The 17,329-nt window shown below is 47.7% G+C and overlaps 1 protein-coding gene across 1 annotated transcript in view; it reads left to right on the top strand.

Moving 5' to 3' along the window:
* The first annotated feature begins 7,142 nt into the window (after nt 1-7,142).
* ARNT2 (aryl hydrocarbon receptor nuclear translocator 2) overlaps nt 7,143-17,329 on the top strand; it is a 93,987-nt gene continuing 83,800 nt past the window's right edge. The window contains exons 1-2 of the mRNA XM_056866086.1: nt 7,143-7,378; nt 17,143-17,207. Of these exons, the coding sequence (XP_056722064.1) occupies nt 7,143-7,378; nt 17,143-17,207 (301 nt within the window). The remainder of the gene's footprint in view (nt 7,379-17,142; nt 17,208-17,329) is intronic.

Genomic DNA, 17,329 nt, shown 5'->3' with positions numbered 1-17,329 from the left:
ATTAGACTCTGCCGCTCACGTGGAGGAGGAGTGGAGAATCAAACCCGGTTCTCCAGATTAGAGTCCGCTGCTCCTAACCGTACACCACGTTGGCTCTGAAGTGTTTATGGAACCAGAAAGGTTTCTCCTAATTTATCTGTTTTGGAGTTACTGCCGTGGGCAGTTTGACCTTGCCTGCAGCCACTGAAAAATTAGCAAAACAAGTGAATGGGAATCAGAGGCAGAACAGATGAGAAGAGATTCTTCTCGGAGAGCGTCCGGCTACAGAGGCTGCTTATCTGGGTTTCAGACATATTGGTTTTTCTAAACCCAGCTGGACAGATACGTTTCAGCTGCCGGCAGACTGTAATAAGATCACCTGTAATTGAAGTCTGAGTAAATCAAGTTACTGCCTGTGAAATAACCGAGTCAAACTTCTGTCTTCAAAACCCACGCACACAGGCCATTTATGCAGGGTTAATTTTGATGCTCGCTCAAAGCTCTTTTTTTTAAATTGCGACCTTTAAAATGCCTATTCAGGTGCCGATGCAAAAGGAGTAATTCCACACCCACCCACTCGCCTGCTCCTTCGTTCGCATAGCCATTGGCAATGGTCGTTTGCATAGCTAAGCCACGTTTGTGATTTTGCATGCTTCCTGGAGGGGATTCTTCAAGGCAGGGGCGGAGCAAATACAAAAGGTCAGGTTAAAAGGGCTCTTAAGAAATGCGAAGCAGGTATGCGCCGGCTTCGCAGTCACTTCCTGAATGAGGGTTCAGCATGAAAAACTAAAAAAATAATAATATGCGGGGCACTTCAGCCTGGAACGCGTTGCTAATTACCAAACATAAATGGCCACAGTTTGTGAAGGAATGGGCCCCTTTAAAGATGCAGCCTTTAAACAGTAACACAGGTCCAGAGGGCTGGATATGCAAATCTATCCAACAGAAGATACTGTCAGACTCGCTGGTGGTAGCAGTTACTCAACAGTTTTGATTTTGGTACCCCTTCTGAGACTAAGGGAAAGGAGTGATATTGCCGAATGGAGGCTTGGGACGGCCAGGCAACCCCAAGGAAACAGGGCTTGCAAGTCCATTCATTCACAGAAGTAAATAAATATTTAACATTTTAAAGAATTTGCGATTCTGCACAAGAGGAGAGGAAGACCACCAGCGGCGTTTTGAGTTGTGTTAAAAAGAACCAGTTGATTATCTGGTAGAATTAGGGTTGCCAGGTCCCTCTTCACAACCGGCGGGAGGTTTTTGGGGTGGAGCCTGAGGAGGGCGGGGTTTGGGGAGGGACTTCAATCCCATAGAGTCCAATTGCCAAAGGCGGCCATTTTCTCCAGGTGAACTGATCTCTATCGGCTGATTAGTTGTAATAGCAGGAGATCTCCTGCTACTACCTGGAGGTTGGCAACCTTAGGTAGAATGGGTAATCCATGTTTTTATTTATAACTCTGAGGGCAGCTCATCTGGCCATCCCTCCTGCCCCCATGAGACGGCTGTCATCCTATATGTTCAAAAGTTCACACATGCACACCATTAGAACTGAGAACATTAACCCCACAAATTTGCATGCTGAAGTTTTATGTCCAGGCATCTGCTGATCTTTTGTTTTCTAGGAAAGTATTCCTCTTGCAGCAAACAAACCCAAGAGTCTTTTGGCACCCTAAAGATTTAACAGATGCATTGCAGACTTGCTTATGTCACAATAAATATGTTTGTTTTTTAAGGTGCTGCTGCTACAAGTGCATGTATACTCAAAAGAAAATCCTACGGAGTTCAATTAGACTTACTCCCTACGAAGGGCGTTTAGGATTGCAACCAGCAACAACTCTTGGTTGTGATTGCTTCTGCAGATTATGCGCCAAACTACAAAGGACAACAGGAAATCCATCTATGGCTCTCCAACACTTCTTATTTCCCAGAGGTTCAGTAGCAGATGTGGAGGATGCAGGGGAATTTAACCCTTTCTTCCATGCAGCATTTTTCAAATTCGGTTTCCCCTCCTTCTGAGTTGCTGTTTGCCCCGTGGAGGGAAACAAACCTGTTTTTCTCTGGGGGGCAAAAACATCCGGGTGGGAAGAGATGGGGGAAACTGTGCATGGGGGAAGGGTTTACTCTTTGCTTCTGTGACAGGGCCCCAATCCACATTGCCCGAGAAGCTGCAAACACTACACTCTCTTGTGTAGGGAGAGCCAGTTTGGTGTGGTGGTTAAGAGCGGTGGTTTGGAGCGGTGGACTCTGATCTGGAGAACCGGGTTTGATTCCCCACTCCTCCACATGAGCGGCAGACTCTGATCTGGAGAACCGGGTTTGATTCCCCACTCCTCCACATGAGCGGCAAAGGCTAATCTGGTGAACTGGATTTTGTTTCTCCATTCCTACACATGAAGCCAGCTGGGTGACGTTGGGCTAGTCACACTCTCTCAGCCCCACCTACCTCTGTTGTGGGGAGGGGAAGGTGATTGTAAGCCAGTTTGAGTCTCCCTTAAGTAGTAGAGGAAGTCGGCATATAAAAACCAACTCTTCTTCTTCTTGTGTGGCACTGGGTAGTTTTTTTCCCTAAAGCACTTCCCCAAATAAGCAGGGGGGTAACGTTTAAATGTTTACATTCAGTGTGTACTGATGCAATCACATGGACTGTCAGCAAACCAATTTCACATCTCCCGGGTAATCTGACGCTGGTGTTCCCATTCTGGAAACAGTTCAGTCCTACCAGCCCTTGCCTAAACAGTGCTTGAATGGGAGCTGCCACATGACCTGTGAACTGTAAAGGCCAAAGGAGTCCAGACCAAGAAGCTGACCTCAACTGCTGAAGGAGGGCAACCACCAAGTAAGAGAGTTTCTAACATTTTAAAGTAAAGTAAAGGTCCCCTGTGCAAGCACCAGGTCATTCCTGACCCATGGGGTGACGTCACATCCCGACGTTTCTTAGGCAGACTTTGTTTACGGGGTGGTTTGCCAGTGCCTTCCCCAGTCATCTTCCCTTTACCCCCAGCAAGCTGGGTACTCATTTGACCAACCTCGGAAGGATGGAAGGCTGAGTCAACCTGGAGTCGGCTACCTGAAACCAACTTCCGCTGGGATCGAACTCAGGTCATGAGCAGAGCTTGGACTGCAGTACTGCAGCTTACCACTCTGCGCCACAGGGCTCCTAACATTTTAGGATTCCATTTTTGTATTGTTTTGACTGTAAATTGTCTTAAAGTGCACGGGCAGAATGGTGTTTAACGCATAAGCAATTATCTGATGATTTGGGGCTACATTCTAAAACGTTTTGAATCCTGCTTTGACTTCCCGAGAGCTTAGCAGGGTCACAGGATTCTTTTTCTTAGAAAAAACACCCCATAAAATTACCTATTCCGTAAGCAAGCAGCACTTGAAAAGTAATTAAACCAGGCAAGGATCTAAAATGTAGAAGCCATGGGGTTTTTGCCAGCATCACTGATTCATTGCGGTTTATTTGGCTTTTAATCGACAGCAAAGCCTGTTCACTCTTGGCCCGCCCCCCAACCTCTGAAACATTAAATAAAATTATGTCACATTGATCCCTTTCAGTGTTTTTTTTAAAGAGAAGCTAAGGGATGTATTAGTTGGCTCAGGTTTTGTGGCACGCCGTTTAAGAAATATAATTTAGAAGAAGAAGAAGAGTTGGTTTTTATATGCCGATTTTCTCTACCTTTTAAGGAGAATCAAATTGGCTTACAATCTCCTTCCTCTCTCCACAACAGACACCTTGTGAGGTAGGTGAGGATGAGAGAGTTCAGAGAGAACTGTGACTAGCCCAAGGTCACCTGGCCGGCTTCATGCGGAGGAGTGGGGAATCAAACCCGGTTCTCCAGATTAGAGTCCACCACTCGCCACTACACCACGCTTGCTCTCCAGCTACAGTACCACGTCAGCTGGACTGCAATCTCCGAACAGGAAAGCGCTGTTTTTGTCTGGTTTGTAGAAACAATTCTGTTATAAAAATGTGCCCGTCAGATAAGATGCAGATGCATTTGGAGTGCAATGGGACTGGGTAAATTTCTCATCTATATCTTGAAGGGAATTGGCAAAGCACGTGATCCCCAAATCCACTGTGTTTTTTTAAACAGACTTTCCTTCTGATAAGGTTGCCAGCTGATCAGGAGGGGGGGAAATAAACAGCTTGACCTATGGCTTTAAGAGCAGGGGCCATGGCTCAGTGGTAGAGCATCTGCTTGGCATGCAGAAGGTCCCAGTTTCAATCCCTGGCATCTCCAGTTAAAGGGACTAGGCAAGTAGGTGATGTGAAAGACCCCTGCCTGAGACCCTGGAGAGCCGCTGCCGGTCTGGGTAGACAATACTGACTTTGATGGACCAAGGGTCTGCTTCAGTATAAGGCAGCTTCAAGTGTTCAGGTGTTCAGATTGGTCCAAAGAGGATGACAAATGAAAGATTTCCATGGCATTGAGATTCGTGTTTTAATGGCACAGGAGCCAGTGCTAACAAAATATATGAATTAGCACCCTAACTTTCCCTACCTGCAAAACAGATTTGGGTGCCAGAGACGGCAGAGCCCCCAGATCACTTCCGCGATCTGCTGGACTGATCCCCTCCACTTTCTAGCCAGGAGACACAAACTATGGTGGCCCGTTCCGAACCAGGAAGCAAAATCCAAAATATCGGGTCTGTTTCTTTGGAACTGGTTCCCGTCAATGCTGAGAGCCGTCTGTGGGCTGCACACATGTCCACTTCAGCACTTCGACAATGACAATGGGGTTGTGCTTTTTGCATCTGTTTTGTGCCGAGAATCGATGCCTGAACTTCGCCCCACATATTCCGCGCTGAACTTGCGACTCCGTTGGCTCCTCTGTATTCCGCACTGGTCCGAAAGTTTAGAGATAAGCTTGAGAAAACATAATTCCCCTGCAGTCTGTTATCAGCTGTTCTAACCTTGGTGTGGGCAAAACAGCAGTTGCATGGCAAACGTAATGTTCATCCACATGTGTGTACATGCATCGCAGCGCGCTACAGTACAAGGTGCAGGTTTCCCATTGAGAAACTCCATGGCTGTTGACGTGGGAACCTGAAAAGTGACAGCTTCCACCACGTCCACACCCCAGTTTAACAAGGGTACCAGTATGTTGGACACATTATGAGAAGACAAGATGTTTGGACACATTATGAGAAGAGTCACTGGAAAAGACAATTATGCTAGGAGAAGTTGAAGGCAGCAGGAAAAGAGGAAGACCCCGCAAGAGATGGATTGACTCAATAAAGGAACCCATGACCCTCAGTTTGCAAGATCTGAGCAAGGCTATTAAGGATAGGATGTTTCGGAGGACATTGATTCATAGGGTCGCCATGAGTCGGAAGCGACTTGACGGCACTTAGCACACACATACGGCACAACACCAGTGTGTTGCCAGGATGTCAGCATCTCACAGAGATGTAACTGGCTTATTTTGTGCCCGAGGCAAGCATATAAAATTGTGCCCCCTATACTTTCATAGTAGCTATTTTGGTAACAAGGCAAATATGTAAATAACAGGAATAACAACACTATGCTTATTTTAGTAATGAGATTTGCATTCACAATCAACGAATGCAGAAGTGGAGGGGAAGGTGTATTGTAAGCCGCTTTGAGACTCCTTGAAGGTAGAGAAAAGCGGGGTATAAAACCCAACTCTTGTTCCAAGTGAGCATTTAAATTATTATTTTAAAATACAAAATTAAACTATGTCAGGAAGCTTTCTTTTTTTCTTTTCTTACAGTTGCACTGTTTGTGCTTTCAAATGTGTGTGTGTAAACTACCGTCAAGTCGCAGCTGACCTATGGCAACCCAAGTAGGGTTTTGAAGGCAAGCGACCCTGGTATTCCTTGGTGGTCTCCCATTCAAATGCTAGCCAGGAATGACCCTGCTTAATTTCGGAGGGTGAAGACGCATGGTCGCTTTAGCCTCCTTTATTCCCTGTTGCAGCCAGGATTCAGCCAGGATCGAACGCGTGCATTTCCCCGAAGGTGCGTTCGATCCTGGCTATCCTGTCTGAAACAGGGAATAAAGGAGGCTAAAGCGACCGTGCGTTTTCGCCGTGAGAAGATACAGGCTAACCTGGGCCATATGGGACAGAGCTATACTTCCAAGGGGCTTAATCAAGTTCTGTTCAGTAGTCAGTTCTGCCTGTTAATGTTTCCAAATGAATCAATATTTACAGCACAATCCTAAACAGAGTGACTCCAGCCTAAGCCCACTGAATTGAATTGGCTTAGACAACAGTGACTCTCTTTAGGATTGCACTGTTAGCCACTGATAACGCTGTTTTTCATCCCCAACGAGGACTCCAGGCGGCCAGTGTGCTGTAGTGGTTAAAAGCGGTGGTTTGGAGCGGTGGACTCTAATCTGGAGAACCGGGTTTGATTCCCCACATGAAGCCAGCTGGGGGACCTTGGGCTAGTCACAGTTCTCTTAGAGCTCTCTCAGCCTCACCTACCTCACAGGCTGTCTGTTGTGGGGAGGGGAAGGGAAGGTGACCGTAAGCCGGTTTGAATCTCCCTTAAGTGGTAGAGAAAGTTGGCATATAAAAACCAACTCTTATTATTATTATTATTATTCCCATTGCATTTTGTCCCCAAGCTAGAATGCCTAAGGAGCAGGTGTAAGCAGCCCTACTCCAGAAGCCAAACCACTAGGACTGGCTCCCAGGATCGCGGCCCTTGCCTCCTTTGCAAGGCACCCCCTCCCAGTGACCGTTACCCAGATTTCCTCCTGTGCAACCCCAACCCCAGCAAAGGGAAAGGGGCTGTGGCTCAGCGGTAGAGCCTCTGCTTGGCACGCAGAAGGTCCCAGGTTCAATCCCGGGCATCGCCAGTTAAAGGGACTAGGCGAGGAGGTAATGTGAAAGACCTCAGCCTGAGACCATGGAGAGCCATGGAGAGGGGCTGTGGCTCAGTGGTAGAGCAACTGCTTGGCATGCAGAGGGTCCCAGGTTCAACCCCCGGCATCTCCAGTTAAAGGGACTAGATGAGCAGGTGATGTGAAAGACCCCTGCCCAAGACCCTGGAGAGCCACTGCCGGTCTGAGTAGTCAATACTGACTTGGATGGACCAAAGGTCTGATTCAGCAGCAGGCAAGGATGGAAGGGTGGCACTGATGGTGGGGGGAGTGGGCAAAGTGAGGGCAGCGGCTTCACTCGCCCATGTGCGGCTGGGCGGGGGGGGGCGAGGCGGTGCCTGGCCGCGCCTGCGCGGTGGGGCGTCTCGGACAGCTGCGCCCAGCCCTCCTTGCCCGGGACGCCTCCCTTTGCGCGGACGGGGCGGGGGGCTTCCCGGCCTCCCTCCGCCTCCCCTCCCGGGCCTCGCCCCCCCCGGGCATCCCTCCGCACCCGGCCGGGGACCACGATGGCCACGCCGGCGGCGGTGGTCAGCCCTCCCGGTGAGTCTGCCTCGCCTCCCCCTCTCTCCAAAGGACGCCTTTGTGCAGAGCGCGCGCGCCTCTCTTTGCAAGCGGGCTGGGCTGGGCTGGGGGCGACCCCTTTGCAAGGGGGGATCTTTGCAAGCGGGCTGGGCTGGGGCGACCCCTTTGCAAGGGGGGGCGACCCCTTTGCAAGGGGGGGATCTTTGCAAGCGGGCTGGGCTGGGGCGACCCCTTTGCAAGGGGGGGCGACCCCTTTGCAAGGGGGGGATCATTGCAAGCGGGCTGGGCTGGGGCGACCCTTTTGCAAGGGGGGGCGACCCCTTTGCAAGGGGGGGATCTTTGCAAGCGGGCTGGGCTGGGGCGACCCTTTTGCAAGGGGGGGCGACCCCTTTGCAAGGGGGGGATCATTGCAAGCGGGCTGGGCTGGGGGCGACCCCTTTGCAAGGGGGGGTCTTTGCAAGCGGGGCTCTGCTGTCTCCCCGGCATCTCGCGGGCTCCGGGAGAGCTAAGAGCCTTTGCACGGTGCTGGGGGAGGAGAAAGGTTGCATCTCTTGGAATCATGGAGTTGGAGGTTGGGGCTCCCCCGGGGTCATCTAGTCCAGCCCCCTGCTCAATGCAGGATGTTCACGACGGCCTCCCCCACCCACGCACTCACCCAGTGACCCTCTACTCAACCCCCCTGCGCGGTGCAGGAGATTCACAACGGCCTCCCCCCCCCACAGACACACCCAGTGACCCCCTACTCCAACCCCCTGCTCAAAGCTGGGTATTCGCAACTGCCTCCCTCCCCCACACACCCCCAGTGACCCCCTACTCCAACCCCCTGCACAATGCAAGAAATTCACAACTACCCCCCACACACCCAGTGACCCCCTACTATGACCCCCTACTCCAGCCCCCTGCACAATGCAGGAGATTCACAACTGTCCCCCCCGCACCCCCAGTGACCCCCTACTCCAACCCCCTGCTCAAAGCAGGATCTTCACAACTGCCTCCCTCCCCCACACACCCCGTGACTCCCTACTCCGACCCCCTGCACTATGCAAGAAATTTACAACTACCCCCCACACCTCCAGTGACCCCCTACTGTGACCTCCTAATCCAGCCCCCTGCACAATGCAGGAGATTAACAACTGTCCCTCCCCCACACACACCCAGTGACTCCCTACTCCAATCCCCTGCACAATGCAGGATATTCACAACTGCCCCCCACACCCCCATTAACCCCCTACTCCAACCCCCTGCACATTGCAAGAAATTCACAACTACCCCCCCACACCCCCAGTGACCCCCTACTGTGACCCCCTACACAATGCAGGATATTCAATACTGCCTCTCCCCCCCGCACCCCCAGTGACCCCCCTACGCCAACCCCCTGCTCAATGCAGGAAATTCACAACTGCCTCCCCCCCCACACCCCCAGTGAACCCCTACTCCAACCCCCTGCTCAATGCAGGGTATTCACAACTGTCCCCCCCCCACACACCCAGTGACCCCCTACTCCAACCCCCTGCACAATGCAAGAAATTCACAACTACCCCCCACACCCCCAGTGACCCCCTACTGTGACCCCCTAATCCAACCCCCTGCACAATGCAGGAGATTCACAACTGTCCCCCCACACCCCCAGTGACTCCCTACTCCAACCTCCTGTTCAAAGCAGGATATTCACAACTGCCTCCCCCCACACACCCAGTGACCCCCTACTCCAACCCCCTGCTCAATGCTGGGTATTCACAACTGCTGCTTTGGAGGACGGAGTCTATGGCGTTGTAACCCACTAAGGTCCCTGTCCTCCCTTGGCTCCTTCCCCAAATCTCCAAGAGTTTCCCAACCTGGAGCTAGCAACCATAACCCCCATCACCTGTCAGTGGCTAGGGGGGACATGGCAACCCTAACTCTGTGGCATTGTGCCCCACTGAGGTCCCCGAGGTCCCCAGGATCCATCCCCAAATCTCCAGGAGTTTCCCGACCTGGATCTGGCAACCCTACCCCCCCATCCCTCACTGGTGGCTGGAGGGTGGGGCTAGCAAGCCTACATGTGAAGAAGGCTACTGGGGAGCATCAATGGGGCGTAGATCTAGAGATAAAGGAGCAACCCTACAATTGGCAACGTTTGTGGCCCGGGGTTGTAAAGATTCCTCAAAACCCTCTCGTGCAAGTTTTGGTCAATGAATAGTTCGCTGGTTTATTCTGGATCACTCCTTATTATTATTATTGCAGGAACAGTAAACTATTGTTGCTTCTTTTCGCTCTAAAGCTGGTGTTTGGAAAGCTTGTGATGTAATTTAATCTCCTAGTGGGTTTTTAAATGCATTTTACTTGATTGTGTTGTTTTATTTGCTGTTTTTATTGTTTTGCTATGGGTTTGAGCGAATGCAGTTAAAACTTGGTTCTTGTAGGTTACGCAGCCCGGATAACCTACATTGTAGGTCCTACAAGAACCAATGAACTCTGACCGTGAAAGCCTTCGACAGCAGTTAAAACTGGTGTGAACTCTGGGGCGTGGGTCTGGGGGGAGACCGAGCCGGCCACCTGCCCAGAGGAAACCCGATTTCATCGGGGGGGGGGGGGCCTCTTGCTTTCCCGACTCGCTTAGTGTGGCCAGTCGATAGGGTTGCCAACCTCCAGGTGATAGCTGGAGATCTCCTGCTGTTACAACTGATCTCCAGCCAATCGAGATCAGATCACCTGGAGCAAAAGGCCGCTTTGGCAATTGGACTCTATGGCTGTTTGGGTTTTTGCGCTTATAAGTTTCTAAGGACTACCTGTCCTGATGGAGGGAAGGAAATTCTATTGTTCCCTTGGTCAACATAATGATTTTTAGAATTGGGAAGATTCAGATTCAGATTATTTATTTACGGCCCTTAGCCTGATAAAATTAGGAAGATTCGCTTGGTATCTAACCTGAATCCGGTTCTGACATAACTTGAACTCTTTGCTCCTTTATTCTTCTGCTGGTGGTTGTTAATTTTATTTACGTTTTTTAATATTTACTTTATTTACACCTCACGTTTCTCCCCAACGAGGCCCCAAAGAGGCTGATATCATTCTTCCGTCCTCCGTTTTATCTTCACACCCACCGCCCTGCGAGGTGGGTGAGGCTGAGAGAGTGTGACTGGCCCAGGTGCACCCAGAAAGCTTCCCTGGCAAACGGAGGATTCGAACCCGGGTCTCGGATCCTAATCCCACACCGTCTCGGGATGCTCTGATGTTCGCGATGCTCTGCTGGCCTTTTTAATGACCCCGATACATCTGCTGAGTTTAGGAAGGAACCGTTTGTCTCCGTGAGAGTTTTAAGTCCCTCGTAGTCGCGAAATGAGCACAAAACACAGACCACTGGCCCGGAGATCCCTTTTTAATTGGAAAGTTTTAAAAAAATCTTAAAATGAAAACCAGTACGTGATGATAGAGTACGAAGTGAATGTTCCCTGGCTTCTTGTCCTGAAACGTGGTGTGTGTTTTCAAGGTGAAACTCGTTTGACCTACATAAATGCCGGGTGAGTGTGGGAAAGAAAGTCAAGCGGCCTGGTTTTGTTTTTTCCCTTCTCTGGACAGCGGGCAGACTTTGCAAGGTCATTTCTTTCCAAAGGGGCTCTGAGACCAGGTTCCCATATGCAGAAGAATGAGATGGTAGATCCCTTAGGGTTGCCCGCTCCGGGTTGGGAAATACCTGGAGATTTTGGGGGTGGAGGCTGACAAGGGTGAGGTTTGGGGAGGGGAGGGGCTTCAGTGTATAATGCCGCCGAATCCACCTTCCAAAGCAGCTGTTTTCTCCAGGTGAACTGATCTCGGTTGCCTGGAGATCAGTTGCAATAGCACGAGATCTCCAGCCATCACCTGGAGGTTGTTGTATATAGAGGCTGGCTAATCTCCTGTTAAGGAAAAATATCCCAACACGCAGCCACTTCCAATTCTTTTGTTATTTTTATATTTTTCCCATGCTTAGTATCTCTTTAAATACCAGTTCACAAAGTTTTCATAACACGATTTACAATATTAAACCACCATAGACAAGATAAATTGTCCAGGATATTGCATGTAGAAAGCTAGCACAGCAGGGAGACATGGTTCTTCCATTCCCCCCACCCTTCTTTGGTGGGTGAACTCTGTGGCATTATACCACCCTTCTCCAAACCCTTCCCTCAGTTGTAATTCTGGGAGATCTCCAGGCCCCACCTGGAGATTGTCAGTCTTAATTTGGGATCTAACTATTTTATTTTATTAGATTTCTAACTGCCCTTTCTTGGCCTAGGTCAGACTCAGGCCGGCTTACAACAATCAATAATAATACAATAAATATAAAATTGCAGACACATCCCCAGTCCTGTTCACCCTGCGGGCACTTTGGGAATGTTGAGGACGGGGCATGAGCACCGTCGCAAAGCGGCTGCCACGTGGTCAGTCTTACAATGTTCCAAGCCAAGCTATAATGGGGGCCGCTGCTTCTGAATGGGTAGCCCCTGCAGACACAAAAGTGTTACCTTCCGCTCCTGAGAGGTAGAGAGAAGCTAAGTATGAACCTTTGCTTTGTGAAAGAGATGTTTTTTTGAAGAAACAGAGTTGGAAGGGACCACCAGGGTCATCTAGTCCAGCCCCCTGCACAATGCAGGAAACTCACAACTACTTCCCCCACACACACCCAGTGCCCACAAGATGGCCAAGATGCCCCCCCCCATGTACTGCCCAAGTTCATAGAATCAGCATTGCTGACAGATGGCCATCTAGCCTGTGCTTCAAAACCTCCATGGAAGGAGAGCTCACCACCTCCTGAGGAAGCCTGTGCCACTGAGGAACCGCTCTAACTGTTAGAAAACTTCCTAATGTCTAGACAGAAACTCTTTTGATTTAATTTCAACCCGTTGGTTCTGAGAATCCATTGGTTCTCTGAGAAGACCACCCAATTGTTTTTGTCGGGATAATGGAAGGCGTCCCCCCCGTTCTGCTAGAAAATCATCCTGGTTAGAGAAGGGGAAGAGGCTGAGAATCTTGCTAATTTCATAGGAATTCAGACGGGACTTCCTGTCGTGGGGGGTTACCGCACTTTGTATTCCCAGTGATGTATTAAGAGTTTGAAAACGTTATAAAAAATACTGTTCGCACTTTGTTTGGCCCCTTTAGTTGTGAAGATGTCTTCCAACCATTTATAAGCTGTGGTATCCAAAAACCCTTTTAAAGCGATGGGGGTTACCGCACTTTATATTCCCAGCGATGTATTAAGAGTTTGAAAACGTTATAAAAAAACACCGCTTTAAAAAGGTTTTTGGATACCACGGCTTATAAATGGTTGGAAGACGTCTTCACAGCTAAAGGGGCCAAACAAAGTGCGAACAGTATTTTTTATAACGTTTTCAAACTCTTAATACATCGCTGGGAATACACAGAAAGTGCGAACAGTATTTTTTATAACGTTTTCAAACTCTTAATACATTGGTGGGAATACACAGAAAGTGCGAACAGTATTTTTTATAACGTTTTCAAACTCTTTAATACATTGGCGGGAATACACAGAAAGTGCGAACAGTATTTTTTATAACGTTTTCAAACTCTTTAATACATTGGCGGGAATACACAGAAAGTGCGAACAGTATTTTTTATAACGTTTTCAAACTCTTTAATACATCGCTGGGAATACGCAGAAAGTGCGAACAGTATTTTTTATAACGTTTTCAAACTCTTAATACATTGCAGGGAATACACAGAAAGTGCGAACAGTATTTTTTATAACGTTTTCAAACTTAATACATCGCTGGGAATACACAGAAAGTGCGAACAGTATTTTTATAACGTTTTCAAACTCTTAATACATTGGCGGGAATACACAGAAAGTGCGAACAGTATTTTTTATAATGTTTTCAAACTCTTTAATACATCGCTGGGAATACGCAGAAAGTGCGAACAGTATTTTTTATAACGTTTTCAAACTCTTAATACATTGCTGGGAATACGCAGAAAGTGCGAACAGTATTTTTTATAACGCTTTCAAACTCTTAATACATTGGCGGAAATACACAGAAAGTGCGAACAGAATTTTTTATAACGTTTTCAAAATCTTAATACATGGCTGGGAATACGCAGAAAGTGTGAACAGTATTTTTTATAACGTTTTCAAACTCTTAATACATCGCTGGGAATACACAGAAAGTGCGAACAGTATTTTTTATAACGCTTTCAAACTCTTAATACATCGCTGGGAATACACAGAAAGTGCCAACAGTATTTTTTATAACGCTTTCAAACTCTTAATACATTGGCGGAAATACACAGAAAGTGCGAACAGAATTTTTTATAACGTTTTCAAAATCTTAATACATCGCTGGGAATACGCCGAAAGTGTGAAAAGTATTTTTTATAATGTTTTCAAACTCTTAATACATTGCAGGGAATACAAGTGTGGTAACCCCCATGGTTTCCTCAAGCCTCTCTTAGAGCAGGATGTCTCTAATAAGTGGGGCGCTTCTTGCGTTTCGGCCAGTGCCTGGCACTTATGAGAAAGAGAAGGCCTGAAACAGTTCGGCATGCATCAGTATGGGGCTTCTTGGAACAGGAAGGCGGAAAAGCCTTGAATGCCAGGAAGGGATATCGCGGGCCACGTTTGTTCCCTTTCCTTCTTATGCCACCTTGCCACTTTATACATCCTTGCCATTTTGCCTTGCCGATTCTGCCTCCCGTTTTTATTTCCTCTTGGCTTCCCAAGATTTTTTTACGGTTTTGCAAAAAAATATATCTCTTTTTTAGTTCAGCCATCTAGTTGGCATTTCCTTTTACTCCCCCCACCCCTCGTCCTCTTTCTCCCATTCAGATCCCTCTTACGGCTACTGTACCTGGCAGGCTCTCTCTCTCTTTAGAAACTGTACTGCTAAACTCAGCAGTGTTTCTGCCTCTTGGTTACCATTGTTTGAATCTGAATGAACGCTGGCCAAGGTACCACCGCTCCGCAGGGAGGGTAGGGGGGCTTGAACGGCGCTGAAGTTGTGTTCTGTTGGGGAGAATTGGCCGGAAAGCCCCCCCCCCTTTCCTCGGGAGAAGAAGAAGAAGACTTGGTTTTTATATGCCAACTTTCTCTACCACTTAAGGAAGAATCGAACCGGCTTACAATCGCCTTCCCTTCCCCACAACAGTCACCCTGTGAGGTGGGTGGGGCTGAGAGAGCGGTGACTAGCCCAAGGTCACCCGGCTGGCTTCGCGTGCAGGAACGGGGAAACAAATCCAGGTCGCCAGATTAGCCTCCGCCGCTCATGTGGAGGAGCGGGGAATCGAACCCGGTTCTCCAGATTAGAGAAAGAGAAGGTGGTTCCTCAATTCATCTCCACCTCTGAAATATGTTACACAAGTGTAAAAGTCTATTAACCGTTGGATGAGACCTCCATTTTTGCTCTGTGCTTCCTGGATACGTGTGCACACTTTCAAATGATTCCTTTTTTCATATGTCAGCCCCTATACACACACCGGGGTTACTATTGCCCTTGCTGTTTCCACATACCCTCTGTTTTGCTTTTTAATTGCATTATAATGTCCTTAAGGCAGGGACTTTCTCTCTATTTCTTTTGGTTTGGGCACTGTGTATATCTCTAAGGAAATACTTCTTCGTAGAATGTGTAAATTTAGCTTTTGGCATTCATTGTCACAAGATTGTGTGGTAGCTATTTGTCTGGATGGCTTCCTGACGGTTCCATCTATCTTAGCCGTTTTTATGGTCTGCTTGTAGCTCGAGGACTTTTTTTTTTACGAGTATCTTTTTTAGGTTGCTGTTTTATACTGTGCTTGTTTTTAATGGCAGGTTTTATGGTTTGGTTTTATGGCTGCTTAGAACTGATAATTTTTTGTACCATTTTTTATTTCGTGAGCTGCCTCGAGTAGGTTACTGGACAGGCGGCATATACGTTTTCTAAATAGGGTGACATGGATGAAATATAATTTTTCCTTGTGTTTTCTCCCTGGTGTCTTTGCTGTTCTATTTATTTGCTCCCCAAAGGAAATAGTAATGTGTAGATTGCGGTTTTCTTTGCAGTTGATACCAGCTTCCTGCTAACTCCCAAGCTTTTATTTTTATGATTTCCTTTGGGGTCTATTGTACCTTCCACATTGGATTAGTAAAGTGTGCTTTTTATTCAGGACAAGATCAAGTTCTTATGGTAAAGGAGAGACAGCAAAAAAAATTTAAAATATTTTTTATTAAAATTTTAAACATTACAAAAGCCTACAGCTACACATACATACAGTCTAGACCTTCTTCCAAGGAAATCGGTAAATAATTATAAGTGAACTAGTAAATAATAGAGATCACTCGTTTAAATCATACAGTGGATTTATCTTAATGATGAACTACTCTAAATTACATATATCATGTAAGCATCTTGTTCTTCTAGTTAACCAAAATTCTAAATTATAAAATTATAAACAGTGTCTAGTATTGCTACACTTGGTTATACTTGTCATCCCTACTTTGATTGTACTGTAAATTATTTCTCCACATTTTACTGCCTACTTTTGCCATTTATTCAACTATCTTCATCTATCCTCTACACACACTATACTTGGCGTACAAATACCTTATTTTACACTTTCAGGTGTGCATAACAGTAGAACTTCCATTTCTTTTGAAATTCATCCATGGAGACGCATCAAATTTAATGATGATTTTTGTCCGAGGACAGACTGCAAAGTTCCACAGAATATCCGATGCAACTAACAAAATAGGTAGAGAACGAGCCCTTTCCGGTTTGGTCTCTCCCCTAAAGTCAACCAAGAGTGGAAGGGTTTAATTACAAGCCCTTCTAGCAGCCAAGCCGCAGTGCTTACTCAAGAACATCGCTCCCCCTTTAGTGCGCGCAGCGGCAAGCAGTTTAAGAACTGAATCTTCCTTTATGCGTCCTAATTAAATATCCTACCTGGGTTTTTCATTTTGCTGATGGCAAGCGTCCATGTTTGAATTCTCAGCTACCGTTTGGGCACCTCTCAGCCAGGACAGATGCCATGTCACAGTGGGAATAAACCCCACTATGTTTCAGGGGCTGTGGCTCAGTGGTAGAACATCTGCTTGGCATGCAGAAGGTCCCAGGTTCAATCCCCGGCATCTCCAGTTAAAGGGACCAGGCAAGTAGGTGATGTGAAAGACTCCTGCTTGAGATCCTGGAGAGCCATGGGAAGGAGCTGTGGCTCAGTGGTAGAGCATCTGCTTGGCATGCAGAAGGTCCCAGGTTCAACCCCCGGCATCTCCAGTTAAAAGGGACTAGACAAGCAGGTGATGTGAAAGACCTCTGCCTGAGATCCTGGAGAGCTGCTGCCGGTCTGAGTAGACGATACTGATAGTCCAAGGGTCTGATTCAGTATAAGGCAGCTTAATGTGTTCATGTGCTCTTTTAGGGGCGGGGCTGTGGCTCAATGGTAGAGCATCTGCTTGGCATGCAGAAGGTCCCAGGTTCAATCTCCGCCATCTCCAGTTAAAGGGACTAGGCAAGTAGGTGATGTGAAAGACCTCTGCCTGAGACCCTGGAGAGCCGCTGCCGGTCTGAGTAGACGATACTGATGGTCCAAGGGTCTGATTCAGTAGAAGGCAGCTTCATGTGTTCATGTGTGTTCAAACATACGTAGGACTGCAGCCTTGGGCAGCTTAAGAGCATAAAGAAAGCCCTGCTGGACCAGATCAAGGACCGTCAAGTCCAGCGGTCTGTTCACACAGCTGTGTTTTCGGTTGGGATGGAAATCCTAGTGCATGGCTGAACTTCTTATTCATCTAGACGCAAAGCAAATTGAGCTGGGGTCTGCTTTCCCCAGGACAGGAGGCATTCCACCTGTGCCTTGGAACCAAACGGCTCTGTTCAGCAAATCGTGGAGGAGAGGTTAGGTAAGGGATCCATTGCTTAGTTTCTCTTCTTGTCGAGGATTCCACTTTCAAAAATTCAATTCCGCTTGTTTAGGTTGATGAAGAGGGCCTTAGGCAGAGATAAAAAGCCAGTTTATTATTCG

The sequence above is a fragment of the Euleptes europaea genome, chromosome 20 (genome assembly GCF_029931775.1).
Source record: "Euleptes europaea isolate rEulEur1 chromosome 20, rEulEur1.hap1, whole genome shotgun sequence".
Lineage (NCBI taxonomy): Eukaryota > Metazoa > Chordata > Lepidosauria > Squamata > Sphaerodactylidae > Euleptes > Euleptes europaea.
Note: the sequence above shows the minus strand (reverse complement) of the source record. Positions and strands in the feature narration are given on the sequence as shown.